Here is a 15,379-nt window from a genome sequence, read left to right on the forward strand (position 1 = left end):
TTATGTAGAGATTTCCTATTTTTTCTTTTACTCGACTCGAAAGGGATAGGGGGCTTGAATCTTTAAAAAGAGAGCACTATATATCATTTAAATATCATATCATTTACCAATTTTCTTCTCAAGTTTATTTTGCGAAAATAAAGTTCGACACTTTTAGAAAACATGTCGCTCAACATAAAGCGGGCCTTTTCTCATATTTTTCTTTGACATAGCAAAAATAATTAATCCCAAGTGAAAATTCAAAATTTCGCTTGTAGATGTCGTGAAAGAGTGAATACTTTTTATTATAATTAAATTAAACTAATTGTTATTACTTATTAAGACTTACCACTCATGTTTAACCGCTTTTTGGAAAGATTAAAATAAGATTTTTAGTAGATTTTAATAAACGTTAATGAAATATGTAATTAAAAAGTTGAGAGACCCATGAAATACGTGATTAAAATTAATTATTAATCTAAATTTTAATCCATATTAAATAGGGATTAAAATAATAATCAAAATTTGAATAACGATTAAATTCTAAATAATAACCAACACTAGTTAATGACGAAAATTAAAGATAATGACAAAAGTTAGAATATCTAATATTCAGAATTAATCCACAATAAACAAAATTCAAATTTAAATTTATTAAATAAAATAAAATTACCCAAAAACACAAAAACACATTTCGAAGCTCTAAATCACGTAATTTGACCGAAAAAGGCCGAACATCAGGGCGAGGCTCTAAGTTTGGCTTACTGGAGCGTTTCCACTTAAAATTGGCCCAATATTCTCCCAAAACGAACACTCAAAATTATTTCTTCTGACATTCGTCAACTTTTCAAGAAGATCTTCTTTCTGTACCACAACTACTTTCTTTTTCATTTTTATTTTTTCAATTTTCTTCGATTTTATTATACATATTTATCTTTTCAGTAAGTGAGAATTGACATATTACAGAATGAAAATACAAGAGTTCCAACATAAACAGTCATAAAATCCAAAGGAACAGCCATAAACTGTGGTAACAAAGGAACCAAATGACACAAGTATTATCCACTACTCTTTTAACACAACACCAACACCAACACCAACACCAACAGCAAACAAAATCAGATAATGTCATAAAAAAACAAATACTTTACATGGTTTCACTGGTCGAGAAATGTACAGTAAGTCGTAACATTCATGCATCAGGATCGAGTAATTCCTATAGAACGATAAGTTTCCTATGTAAATGCTCTCCAGTCAAACTCACATCTCCTTCATGGTCATGATCATGGAAAATGAGAGTTAAGATTCCAACTAAGCATAGAACAGAACCTACGAGAAGCTTGTCATAGCGTTCGACCCAGTGGAACTTGATCTGGCTTGCACCATAGAATGAGAGAGCCACCAGCGACATCATTACAGCTATCGTGCTGCAAGTCCAAAAGCATAATCATATGTCATGCTTGGTGCATATTTTATCACCTCAGGAGATTTTTAGTATGTATCGACATTAATTAGTGGGAAATAGGAGTGTGTTTAAAACCATTACAGAAGTTAATAGCTGTTTAGATGGTAAGAGAAGGAGTTGATGAACCATAAAAAGCAGACAACTCAGATGTGGCAATCATTAACTTAAGAAGCGCAAAACCATACTTCAATCAAGAGCAATACATAGAGAACCATCTCCGCATTCAGAAAGCTTCTTAAAATCCTAAGCTCCAAAATTGAAAGATCTGGCTTGTGGGTTTGAAACTAGAAGGGGAAGCAAATAATTTCCATTGATTTCAGAGTTTTTATGATGCAGGTATTTAAAAAATTAAAAAAAATAAATTCCTTATTTGAAAGTAAATATGGGATTACACGACCAATAACAAAATAATTTATTTTAAGATTTATAAGTAAACTTGTAAGTAAATCTTTTAAGCCCAGCCAACCATGCACATAACACATTATGATTTGCAAAACGGACAGCAGTGACTGTTTTCAGTCAAAAGAACAAAAAAATGCAGCAATTCCTAAATGTTTCTCATATTATCATAGCAAAATCTAACCAATAAAATCTCGATCATTTTTTTAATTAATACTGTTGCCCACATGTAACTATTAAGAAATTGAAGGATGAAACATAATAAAGCAAACATTTGATATTAAACATAGAAACCGTACCTGAATAACAGAACTATGATAGCAAGCACCATCATAGAGGATGAGTTTCCAACAGCAAGAAATACAGGAAGAGTAGTTGCGCAAGGAGACAATGCAGGTACAAGAACAAGACCAGCAACTGCCATTTTTTCCATAGGTTGGTTGTGAGAATGGCTATGACCACCCTTTCCAGACAGAAACAAAATGATGTAACTGCCTCCAAGAACTATGAGCAACAAAGATGCAAGTTTATGCACAGTTTCCTCCCCCGCAATTGTGTTTGATATGGTAATTGCTGTTATGCCAAGCAATGAAGTAGACAATACATGCAACACTGCTCCACATGCAGCTGCATGCAGATAATCAATTAGAAATGATCAAGACTGTTTATGCGAGTAACAAAGTCATATAACCCATATTAGCGCCATTGACGTATGACTGGTACTCAGTTTCCTAAAGCTAGGTGAAATGCCACGGCTTAGTAGTATTCTCGAAATTAAGCGGTCAACTTTAATGGGGAATAAGCACACTTTATATTTTTTTTTTATCTTTTTTTTTTTCAAAAAACATTTTATTTAATTTTAGTTTCAAATTTTTAAATGACTTTATCTGCACTTTTGTAAAAAATGACTTTATTCGATAAAGAGTTAAATAAGACTTAAGCTACAATGCTATCTACATTATGTAATTATGATTTTGAGATTTATCATTTTATTGGAAACAAAAAGCATATATGAAGTTCTTATAAATTTATTAAGAATCCATTTGTTTCTCATTCTTTGGCCAAAAAGATGAAAAATATAACCGTTATCTATCACATCAAGCCTTCATATTTGACTTCTTTTCTCTTGTGTGGGTCCCGTAACGACTATATTTTTCATTTTCATTCTTATAAAAATGAGAATTAAACGGGGGCTAAGTAAGATTTGTCTAGTAAAAATTGAAATTATGAAAAATAGTGTAACTTGTTTATTTGGAAAATTTGAAAATTGTATAATTGACTAATTGTAGGAATTACTAAATAAAGATAGCATTTTATAATTTTAGATGTTTGATATGTATTATTTTAAAAAGTTAAACAATTTTGAAAGTAATTAAAAAATAATATAATACTAAAAATAGAAAACATTTTTTACGCCTAAGCTCGTAAAGTTTAAAACTTGGCCTCCTCGCTTTTTAGAACACTGCCCATACTAAATTTAGGATTTACGAATTTTATGGCTACTAATAAGTGCAATTCTTACACGTATCATGACCTCTAAGTAAGTTATTTTGTTAATAGTTTGAGTGTTTTTTAGTCGATCACAATTGATTTTTGTACATTTTTATGATTGTAAGATGAAATATCTAAACTAGTGTTAAATTGATGAAATTGGCAAGAAAATGAGAAGAAATCGAGGTATTGAAGTAAGATCAAGAGCTTACCATTGGAATATGAGAAATAAAAGAAATTGAAAAAGAAGAAAGGTGACTTGAAATAATAATGAAGGGTGAAGTGAAAGACCAAAATTTCCCAAATTTTTGTGCATGTTAATAATTTTTGTCTTCTTCTTCCTTACACAATCACGTCCAACTCAATTCAATTCAATGTAATGCACTAAAATGCATTCCTTATGCAATATTGCATAGTACTATACATGATAGCAAAAGTTAACTCTTCTTCTAATATTATTTGTTATTGTTCAACGTAAACTTAAAATATATCGTTGTATCTTAAAATTTTTATTTCGTGTCATCGGTTATTTGCATATAGGATATTTAAGGGGGAAAAATAGTATGCCCTAATCCTATTATTCTAGAATCTCTCTTAAATTTAAATAGCAATGCAATTGGCTTCTTGCTGATATGATTTCACACAATAAAGTGAAGTTATAATGCGTAAGATTATTTGGATATATTTGGTTTTCAATAATTTAAAAGGATAATTTCGTTAATTGACAAGTTTCATTATATAGAGATTTCAATTTCTCATATAAGCTGGATGTTGAGGTTTTGTTTTTTGAAGAAGCTTGAGTTTGGTACTTCTCTATAACATTTTAAAGAAGTTATTTTCTTAGTCAATAAGCACTTTTGGACTTTAACCAAACACCCATTATTATAACAAAAAGAGCTTTTGCCCTCCAAGAATTTCTTTCGAGCTTTGCAAAAGTTCTTCGAAACACTCTTGGATATTCTTAACCGAAAACTGAAGATTTCAAAGTCCTCCAAAGTTCTACCTTACCATTTAGCCCTTTCTTTGAGTCATCTACAAATATGTCAGAAAATATACAATAAAGTGCCTCATTTTGAATATCTAGTAAGCATATATATATATATATATATATAATAGAAATTACCTACTTCGCCATAATCCACCATAGCTCTTCACTTGCCATCATATCATACGTTTTAATCAAGTCAAGAAAAATCATACGCAAATCTAACTTTTTTCGACTCCATTAATTTCCGAAGTTTTTAAAATAGCTTTTACAATTTATGTCCTTATTTGGGTTATTTTATACCTTCATCCGATAGCTTAATCCATGCTTAGTACCCCTCCCATATTTCATAGAGAAAACAAGCGTACCAGATGCCACAATTGCAGAATACCAACTGGTCGTGAGGAACTAGACATCATCAGTATCAAGTGAAAATACAAAGTAGATTATTTAATTTAACTTAGAACATGATACCTCCTTCTGAAAAGTCTTGCCACTATCATTCCTCCCATTGAACCTCATGTCACTCCAACGCAACAGAACTGAGGAACTAGAGGTAACCACAAACAGTATCTAACCATATTCAATACCCAAAATTGCCACCATAACTTGCCAATTTATCAACCTGACTGAACTCGACAATCTCCTAAGCTTCGTAACTCATTGTTTGAATTGCTTTATCTGAATAATCAGAAAATATGATGTAACGACTTTTAAACAATAATTGTTTTTATCTTGATCCGGACCATATAAACATGTGCTCAAGTATATATATTGTCACCAGCAAACCAATCAATTCATCAACCTGACTGAACTCGACATTCTCCTAATCTCTGTAACTCAAATTGTTTGCATTGTTTTATCCGAATTAATCAGAAAACAAGATGTAATGACTTTTAAAACCATAATTGTCTAGCACCATGATCCAGACCATATAAACAGCATGTCCTCGTGTATATCTTGTCACCAGAAAACCAATCAATTTTCCTGCGTCTAAAAACCAAAACAAAATCTTCATATCAATCAACCCATGAATAACCCTTCCTTTTTCTCCACAAAACCTAGCGGCGTACTTCGAGATCTCACAAATCACTTAGGAATTCTTAAAAAAATCTTCCCTTCCACAAACAAAAATCACAATTTTCACTTTCTTAACTTTTCAATTAACAGTCAGCAGAATGTATAAAGTATAAAGTATAACTGCATATAAAAAAAAATACGTATATATCCATACTTACTGACAAGGAGAGTGCGAGAAAGAGTCCATTTTTGCGCCCGGCCAACAATTGAAAAAGGCAGCCAATGCGTCGGTATGAATGAGTGTAGCAATGATACAGTTGCTATTCCTCCGATCGTCGATAGATCTTCTGCACTAATACTGAACTTTCCACTCTCCATTTTTCCAATTCTTATTTTTTCTTTTGATTACTTGAAAGTGGTAGTGGCACCTGCAGAAAAACTCCACAGCGTGAGTGAATTTGAAGAGCTTTCGTGGGCTTCGGAAAATTACGAATTTAGAAATAATGTAATTACTATCTTTTGCAATTGGGAAATGTTTCAGATGGACGGGAGACAACGGAAAAGGTAGAAGAGTTTATGCTTTCTATTGGGAGAGTACTTTTTTAAAAGATAAAATGGGAAAATTAGGGTCACAAACACCTAAATGCCCGAACTTGAGGGATCCACTTGAAATTGCTGAGACTCGGGACTCTTAACAAAGTCAATGTTACTGAAAAAATGCTCGTCAAGCAACTTGATCGTTAATGCATAATAGCACCTTATTCTACCATAGTTCCAAGATATAGATGCGATCTACTGAACCGAATGTACCTCATGAGCTCCATGCTCCTAACAACTGGCAACTTTATTGTTGTAATCACAACTTTTTAAGTACGGTTAATCTGAGAGCTCAAGTTATACTTGTTGACGCTCTTTTAACTGATTTTCTCATTAGCATACTTACGAAAAAACTCTTTCAATAACCCTATTCATTAGACCAGTCAAATAGCCAACAATTGGAAATGCCACGTCGACATCACCTTAGGAATCGTTAGCGATTCTCTGTCATAAGCTGTGTTTGGAAGTTATGGAATTGCTACTATCCCATTCCACTATTTACAATTGTAGAAATAAAACCTTTTACCAAAAAAATAAAAAATAATAATAATAAAATAAAAATTTGACCACCTGATTTAATGGCTCAGATTTATTATCTCATTTTCATCGTTTCTCAACAATTCAACACTTCCTTACAATTTGGAGGTGTCAAAATTTTCGAGGTTCATGATTCCACTTATCCTCAATATTTTAACACCCAATTAATAGGACAATATGTATGTCTGGTGATTTGAAAAGTTTACGTGTAATATTACTATGTTGAACACGTTTTGAACTACCTAAATTAAAACAGAAGTGATTATAAGTTCTGGATCTTTCTAAATATATGAATAAAAAAATACGTATGACCAATTGAAATCATAATTTAAGCTTTGCCAAACATGCACTAAAAAGACAATGATCAAATTGTTCGTTTTCAAAGGTTGATTGTAAATTTGAATAGTCGAGCAATGGTTAAAATTCCTCATTGTTGAAGAGATAGAGTAGTTCTGTAATAATTAATTAATAGGTAATTAGTACAAAACATTCCTACATTTCGTTGTTTTTGTGAAAAACGTCCTTATATTTCGTTTTTTGGTGGATTATACCCTCACCTTTACATTTTTTTTGTACAAAACGTCATTTTGTCAACTCTCCGTTAAATCAAAAGGTAATTAGCACAAAAGATCCCTACATTTTAATGTTGTTGTGCAAAATATCCATACCTTTCATTTTTTAGCATAATTGGCACAAAAGGTCCCTACATTTCAATGTTATTGTGTAAAACGTTCCTACGTTTTATTTTTAGCATTTTCACCCCTACCTTTCACCTTTCATTGCGCAAAAGGTCCTTTTGATCCATTTTTCAATAAAATGACGTTTTTACCTTCCTATTCAAATAAAACAAGAAGAAAAGAAAAATAAATAATTAATTGCAATCATAGTCTTAAATCTTTCAAAACATTATAGATAAATCCTAAATTTTTCACTACCGCCACTTTCACAACCCCACCAAGCCACCACTTATAGATCCATATAGCACCATCTTTTGGACTCCACCACCACCAGCCTCGCCTCACTCTTTCCAATATCCTCCTCCATAGTATTTGTCACCAGTCTGTCCAAAACAACCACATTTACAGTGGTGGAGTCTCGTGGGCATGGTGGCCAAAAGGTGGTGTTATGTTGATTTATAGTTGGCAGCTTGATAGGTTGTGAAAGTGGCGGTGGTTGAGAATTTATGATTTCTTTGTAATTTTTTAAAAATTTAAGGGCTATGGTTGCAGTTGGTAATTCATCTTTTCTTTTTGTTTTATTTGAATAAGAGGGTAAAATCGTCATTTTATTAAAAAAATGGATGAGAATGACCTTTTTCGCAATGAAAGGTGAAAGGTAGAGGTGAAAATGCTAAAAAATGAAAGGTAGGGACGTTTTGCACAATAAAATTGAAACGTAAGGGCATTTTGTGCTAATTATGCCAAAAAATAAAAGGTTGGGAGTTTTGGACAATAATATTGAAAGGTAGGGACCTTTTGTGCTAATTACCTTTTGATTTAATAGAGCATTTTAATGGGGAGTCGATAGAATGACTTTTTGAGCAAAAAAGGTAAAGGTGAGGGTGTAATCCGTCAAAACACGAAAGATATGGACGTTTTTCACAAAAATATCGAAAGATAGGGACGTTTTGTGCTAATTACCATTAATTAATTGTAGGGATTTTTGTGAGTTAATTGTTTCAATGGTCGCTGAACTTAGGTCAATGTTTTTGATTGGTCACTGAAATTTAAAATATCGAGTTTTGGTAATTGAATTTAGGTTCATGTCTGCGATTGCTTATTGAACTTAGATTTATGTCTTCGATTGCTCATTGAACTTAGGTCTATATCTTAAATTGCTCAATAAAATTTAAAATGTCGAATTTTGATCACTGAACTTTGGAATATGCTCTACGTTACTCATTATTATAAATGTTGAATTTTGAAAAATATCAAATTTACAGTAGGGAATGTACAACATTTTTCAAAGTTTTGTAGTTAAAACTGGACATTTTAAACTTTTGGAGCAATTGAATACATGAACATAAGTTTAATAACCAAAATTCGACATTTTAAATTTCAGTAACCAATTAATGACATGGATCTAAGTTCAGTGACCATTGAAACAATTAAATCGATTGTTGGGTATTTTTAGTAAAATAATAATTTCTCAAAGGACGCCCCCCGCATCACACTGAAACCCCTACACACACTCTCTCTCACACAGACTGCGCATTAGGGCTTCGTCTTCTCTATCCGCCACCAACCTCGGCGATCATCCATGGCGGAAGTATTGAGTGCTCCAGTTGAGAACGTCGACAGCCGCCGGGACAGAAACAACAAAAAATCCTCCGCCGACGCCGATCCTGACTCCTCCTCTCCGCAACCCCCAGCTCCGCCTCCGCCGTCTCGCCGAGACCGCGACCGAGGCTCCAGAGAGCGACGTAATGACAGTGATTATGACCGACCTCCCCGCCGGGAGTACTACGACCGCAATAGGTCACCCCCTCCTCCTCCACCACGCGAAAGGGATTATCACAAGCGGGGGAGGCCGAGCCCGAGTCCACCTCCACCGCCTTATCGGGAACGACGAGGAGGAGGTGGACACTCTCCACCTCCGAGACGGTCGCCTCCGTTTCTACCATATAAACGTTCGAGGAGAGATGATGGATCTGATGGACGGAGGGGCAGTCCTAGAGGAGGGTATGGACTTGGGGACCGAAGGTTAGCTTCGTGATTCGTATGCTTAGAAGTTCGCTATGATAACTTGCCTTGTCCTATTACCCCGAGTGTATAGCGTGAATCATTTTTTCTTACGCAAAATTTAGCGATTTTAAGCTGCATAATGGTTGAATTGCTTGGGCTTGGGGAATACTCGTGCGGTGTTTGTTTATATACGTCTTTGCTATTACGTGCGTCCATTTCACACCAAATAGTGTCACTTGGCTGAGGACAACAATGCTAATCTAATCAGTGTGTTAGTGTAACGCATCTCATTTGATTATGCACCCTGCAAGATATCTTGATTTAATATTGTCAAAGATTTGGACTTCATTGAACTGAGGTTCTTTGTTTGTTGGTTGTGGAGTATAGTTTTGTGTTCTCCATTTTTTTTTTCTGTCTTGTTTGTGAAATTAATACATGCCATCCCAATCTGTTTGGATCTCCAAGAGGCAATTCAAGATTTTCGCTGAATGTTGCAGATTGCTCGTTATTCTCTTACCCATCTCCTGTGATGCATAACTTCTATGGTGCAGGTTCGGATATGATTATCCTGGTGGGTATGATCGTGAGATGGGTGGTAGACTTGGTTATCCCGATGAAAGGCCCCATGGTCGATATATGGGTCGGTCATCTGGAGGCTATAGAAGTGGTCCTTCTGGTAATTGTTCTCACCTTGTTTCAATATGCTGTAGTTTTTTGTATGATGTGATCGATCATAGACAAAGGTCACTCATCAATTTGATTGAGCATAAACAAGGTTCGCATGATCTTGCACAAAAATGATGTAACAGAAAATGGAGGTAGAGTTGCTTCCTGCAGTTTTTGCTGTAGTTCTTAGTATGATGTGATCGATCATAGACAAAGGTCACTCGTCAATTTGATTGAGCATAAATATGGGTTTCTTGTCTAATAAGCCATTATTTTCTCTGGTCATGGTTCAAACGTGTTGAGATATAGATAGTTTTTTGTAGATTCTACTCTGATCGGCAGTGAATCAGAAAATGACGAGAAAAAGGGGGGACAAAACAAAGAAGTGGAGAAGGATTGTGCCTATCTGTCTGAGAAAAAGGTGGTTGGTGCCTTATTTTAGGTGGTGCCTGTCGTGGCTTCATAAGAAACCACTGAATCTGAATTTTGCTTGAAGACTGAAAAAAGGATCTTTTTAAAATGTGAAAGTAAAATCTATGTTGGAGAAGCCAGTCCTTTTAGTATGTGAAAAGAAGGAAGATTATACAAATAATGTAAGGTCATAACGGAGAGGCAAAGGTAAATTAAAAAAATAATAATAATAAAAATGAGCAAGATGTGAGATTGCATTTTTCTTTTTAACAATAAATAGTCTTCCTTGGGTTTTATCCTTTTTTCTGTTCTTTTTCGTGATATGATCTATGTAATTTGTGCCATTTAATGACAGAAGGCATTGTTTCACTTGCTTCACTGATGTTTTCTTGCTATTCGCTTTAAATGAGACCGAAACTGGTTAACTTTCTAATCTTTAATTATGGCATTGCTCGAGGTTTGCCATCTTGTTATTGTTCAGTACTTGCAACTTTAATAATGTCATGGCATGTCATGAGCTTATCCCATACTTCATTTTGTGCATTGTATTTATCTGCAGATTGGGATTCTAATCGTGGCAGTTTTGCTGATGCTTTCCACACCACAAGCGCCCAAAGGTGCATAGCTTAATCTTTGCATATTATTCAGTTATAGCTGCCTAGAGAAGAACATTCAGAAGGAAAATACTTGGTGGCAGCATTGTTGTTGATTTACTGTTACTCGCTTGCTAAATAGTTTGTGCCAAATTCACTCATAACCAAAAGAAAATTTCACTTGGTTTATTGGACAAATCTCCATTTATACAACTCTGGATTCATTTTCAGGGAAGGAATGATGTCATATAAGCAGTTCATTCAGGAGCTTGAAGATGATATTTTACCTTCTGAGGCAGAACGCAGGTGAGACCGAAAAGTCTTAAAGAGTTACAGTTGTTATCTTACTTGGGTTTACTCTTGTACCGTTTTGCATTGGTTTCCCATTTCATTTTCTGTGCATGATAAAATAATTTGTCACGCGTGATCAGGTATCAAGAGTACAAGTCAGAGTATATATCAACTCAGAAAAGAGCTTATTTTAATGCACATAAAGACGAAGAATGGTAAACTTCCTTTTTTGTTGAGCATATTTTTGGCTGTTCATTTTCTATGCCAAACACCTTTCTGATTAGAGTGCTTTATCTGTTCAGGCTAAAGGACAAATATCATCCAACTAACTTGCTTGCTGTCATAGAAAGGTGTGCTCTGATTTTTATTAGATGGAAGTGTACTCTAAGGCCTCAGGCAACTAGTACCTACCATGTGAAGTGCCTGCTGGATGGCCATTGCTTAAATCTGTTATACTTCTTGTTTTCATATTTTGTTGAATTGGAGGATCTAATCTATGACTTTTTTAGGAGGAATGAAATAGCCCAGAAGTCGGCAAAGGACTTTCAGCTTGATCTGCAAAGTGGGACATTGGATTTGTAAGATGGGCTCTTATATTCTTTGAGTTTTCATGTTCAGCACTTGGCATCTATTTTTGGTTTGTTATATTGATCTGAATGATTTTGTTGTAAAAGAGGTCCTGCTGTGAATCCCTCTTCAAACAAATCAGAACAGTCCAGTGAGCCTAATTCTGAGGATGAAGCAGATATGGGCAGCAAAAGAAGACGGCATGGTCGGGGAAGTGCTGACGAGTCAGCTGCACCGAAGGCCCATCCTGTCAGTTCTGAGCCCAGACGAATCCAGATTGACGTTGAACAAGCTCAGGCTCTTGTTCAAAAACTTGATTCAGAAAAAGGAATCGAGGATAATATATTATGTCGTGTAGATAATGATAGAACAGGCCGAGATAAGTCTCACAGTGGTTCAAGCGGTCCTGTCATTATCATTAGGGGTTTAACGGCAGTCAAAGGTCTTGAGGGAGTTGAGTTACTAGAGACACTTCTCACATATCTATGGCGCATTCATGGGGTGGATTATTATGGAATGGTTGAAAGAAATGAAGCTAAGGGTCTTCGGCATGTTAGAGTGGATGGAAAGAATTTGGACGCTGCTGGGAACGGGAGTGAGTGGGAGAAGAAACTGGACTCTCATTGGAAAGAGAGGCTTAAAGCCTTGGATCCTCTGGAAGCAATGACTGCGAAGGAGAAAATAGATGCAGCTGCTGCTGAAGCTCTGGATCCCCATGTCCGCAAAATTAGGGATGAGAAATATGGATGGAAGTATGGTTGTGGAGCAAAAGGTTGTACAAAGCTCTTCCATGCTTCTGAGTTTGTCCACAAACATTTGAAGTTGAAACACACCGACCTTGTCATGGAACTGACATCTAAAGTTCGAGAAGAATTGTATTTCCAGAACTACATGAAGTAAGCGCTGCATTAAAATATAATTTATTGTCTGAAGTGTGTTTTTTTGGGCAATGTCATAACTTTTGTTTATTTCAGTGATGAAAATGCACCTGGAGGATCACCAATCATGCAACCAACTATTCTGGTATATTTATAACGAATTCTTTTTATTGCAATACATTTCTGTGTGTTAATTGCATGCCTTCCTTTTTGTAGAAGGAGAAGCCACAGAGACGTAGGCCTGGTCCAGACCGTAGAGAACGTGACAATCATGCTAATGGCAGTGAACAATTTGATAGGCTCGAGAACCCTTATTCAGGGGATCTCCCATCCAATAATGATGGTGCACCTGGAAGTAATCCCGACGAGCCAATGTTTGATACTTTTGGTGGACAAGGCATACCCGTTGCTCCTTTCCATTCAGATATACCTCCTCCTGTACTGATGCCTGTTCCTGGTGCAGGGTTAGTTCAATACTTTTATTGATAGTTTGGTAGTGGCAATGGTTAGTGACTGTATTGAAAGTTATATTTTCTATTCTTATTGGTTAAATATATGGTAATGGGTTGCAGTCCATTGGGACCTTTTGTTCCTGCTCCTCCTGAAGTTGCAATGCGAATGTTCCGGGACCAAGGAGGTCCTTCCCCTTTTGATGGTGGTAGAAATGGAAGATCAGGACCCCAGGTCAGTGGGCCGGCCCCAATAATTGCTTTACCTCCATCATTCCGACAGGATCCTCGACGCTTGCGAAGGTCAGCTGTTCTTCCTTATATTTTTTGTAAGTTGACACTGATACACCAATGTAGGTAGTTTAGCAAGGTAGTGAACTTGAGAAAAACAATTGGGGCCTATTGGAAAATCAGTTGTGTGATTTTAATTATGCTTAGAACTTCGAGTTCAGCTACCTTTGTCATAATAAGTAATTACTGCACATTTGCTGCAAGTTGAATGAGATCACACTATTTTACTCTTAGAACACTCGTTGCCTGGATTTCCCTCCTCCATTGGAGATAAACTTTACTTTGACCTGACCTCAAAATAAAGTTTTTGTAACTTCAACTTCCCTTTTTATTTCCACATAATACATTTTTGTTAATAATTTACTATAGAAATTATCAATGATTTGCATTGGGATCTGTATTTTCCTGAGCTTTCACCTATCAGTTTCTGAGTGGGGGATGACACTTTGTTGATTGCATTTTAGAATTACCCTATTTTCGATTTTTGGCTTGATGATAGTTCCATGAGCAATCTTCAGTCAGCTCTTGTACCCGCAAGATTGCTGAAGCTTGATTTAATAAAATCTCCTACCATTCATGGCTAAGCTAATTATCGGGCAAACCTTATTCTTGGTGGGCAAGTTGCAACTCAGAGTATTGATAGGATTCAATTTAGTTTAGGCATGCAATGTTTTTGTGGAATAAAGTATGACTGGAGGACGGATTTAATGGCAAATATTTTGATCAACCGTTTTCTCAGCTGAGCCATAAACGGGGCCAAACAAAATTGTCTATGCATGGGGCAAGTTTTTTTCAATCAGTAAGAAGTGTTCTCCAGCATGCTCATAGTCTTTTTGGCTGGAATGACCAACTGTAGGATACACCTTAACGTTTATTGAAGCACTTCCTCTCTCAATGAATACCCATAAATAGAATTATTAACATATCTTTCTACAAGTGTGGTAGTGATTCAGTCAGCTAGAAGTTTTGAACCGATATACTAGGATCGAAATTAGAAACTTCTGCTAAAGGATATCTTCCAATTGGAGGACGTTTCATAAATTCTATATATATTCATGGCAACGGTTTAGGAACTTCGAATTTTAACAAAGTATAATTTTTAACCTGGGTTTAACAATTTCTGCAGCTATAATGACCTGGATGCTCCTGAAGATGAAGTGACGGTGATTGACTATAGGAGTTTATAAGTTTATATGAAGGACAAGCAATAGGAGTACGTTACGTGCAGTTCACTGGAAGATTTAAAACCAAATAGTGCTCACTCTATGATCTGTGAGGATGCAGTGATGCCCATTGGCTTCTCTTTTTAATGATGCTGTCCGATATGTCTAGGATCGAAGTTTGTGGCTATTCAGAGTTCTCGAGAAAAAAATTTCTCTCACCACGAGAAATGTTTTCAATGCATTTTAAGAGAAACAGTAAATTGAGTGCTGTTAATTTAATTTTTGAACATTTTGTTTAAAATTTTTGTATGTTTTTCATTGATCACATAAAGGTTGAAGTCATTGATGTAGTTGGATTTAATTTACTATGTAACGAATGTTATTGAGATCTTGAAATGACAATTTGAAATGTTACATGGTTCTCGCAGTAGTTTATTGTAAACAGTCTGTTTCTCGATGCATATCCTCTTTTCTGGTTTGTTCTACTCGTATTCATCCGAGGTGCGTGGTTCACTTCTGGTTTAAATCACAGTAGTTTTTAAATAGCTTAACTCAGCATGGTCTATTGTAGACCTCAAATACTCCTCCGATACATCTATTGAGCCTCATGCACCGACCAGGCTGTCTTGGAAAGTTGCCAGTCGACAAGCCTTTGGACCATACTTGTTGGAAACTAAAATCCCGTAAATACACTGGTGTATTGCATTTGTACGTATTTTTTTAGTGCCTGGTTGGTATGCAGAATTGTATAGAGATTTTAGCTTCTCTTTAATAATGTTTAGTGCTATCTAATCATTCCTACCAAATATGCCATTAGTGTTAGACGTTAGAATGCAGTACAACTTGGTAAAGCATGCAACTAGGGCAAGACAAGATATCTTGCTTTCCCAGCAGTATGAGCCACGAACGAAGA

General features: G+C 35.5%; 2 protein-coding genes across 2 annotated transcripts; one reads left to right on the plus strand and one right to left on the minus strand.

The window, feature by feature from the left end:
- Positions 1-979: 979 nt before the first annotated feature.
- On the minus strand, positions 980-5,934 carry LOC111379397. Its single transcript, XM_023002754.1, has 4 exons — positions 5,853-5,934; positions 5,558-5,767; positions 2,143-2,470; positions 980-1,406 (listed from the first exon to the last, which is right to left on the minus strand). The coding sequence occupies exons 2-4, from the start codon at positions 5,715-5,717 to the stop codon at positions 1,196-1,198; spliced, it is 699 nt and encodes a 232-aa protein (XP_022858522.1). The 5' UTR covers positions 5,718-5,767; positions 5,853-5,934; the 3' UTR covers positions 980-1,195.
- A 2,692-nt stretch (positions 5,935-8,626) lies between these two features.
- Positions 8,627-14,896, plus strand: LOC111379396 (serrate RNA effector molecule). The gene is made up of 12 exons (XM_023002752.1): positions 8,627-9,175; positions 9,709-9,833; positions 10,794-10,851; positions 11,059-11,133; positions 11,259-11,333; positions 11,421-11,468; positions 11,628-11,696; positions 11,793-12,581; positions 12,660-12,708; positions 12,780-13,027; positions 13,136-13,315; positions 14,430-14,896. Exons 1-12 carry the CDS (start codon positions 8,733-8,735, stop codon positions 14,488-14,490), a joined length of 2,220 nt encoding a protein of 739 aa, XP_022858520.1. The 5' UTR covers positions 8,627-8,732; the 3' UTR covers positions 14,491-14,896.
- The last annotated feature ends 483 nt before the right edge of the window (positions 14,897-15,379 follow it).

This window comes from Olea europaea, unplaced genomic scaffold (assembly GCF_002742605.1).
Source record: "Olea europaea var. sylvestris unplaced genomic scaffold, O_europaea_v1 scaffold1982, whole genome shotgun sequence".
Classification (NCBI taxonomy): Eukaryota; Viridiplantae; Streptophyta; class Magnoliopsida; order Lamiales; family Oleaceae; genus Olea; species Olea europaea.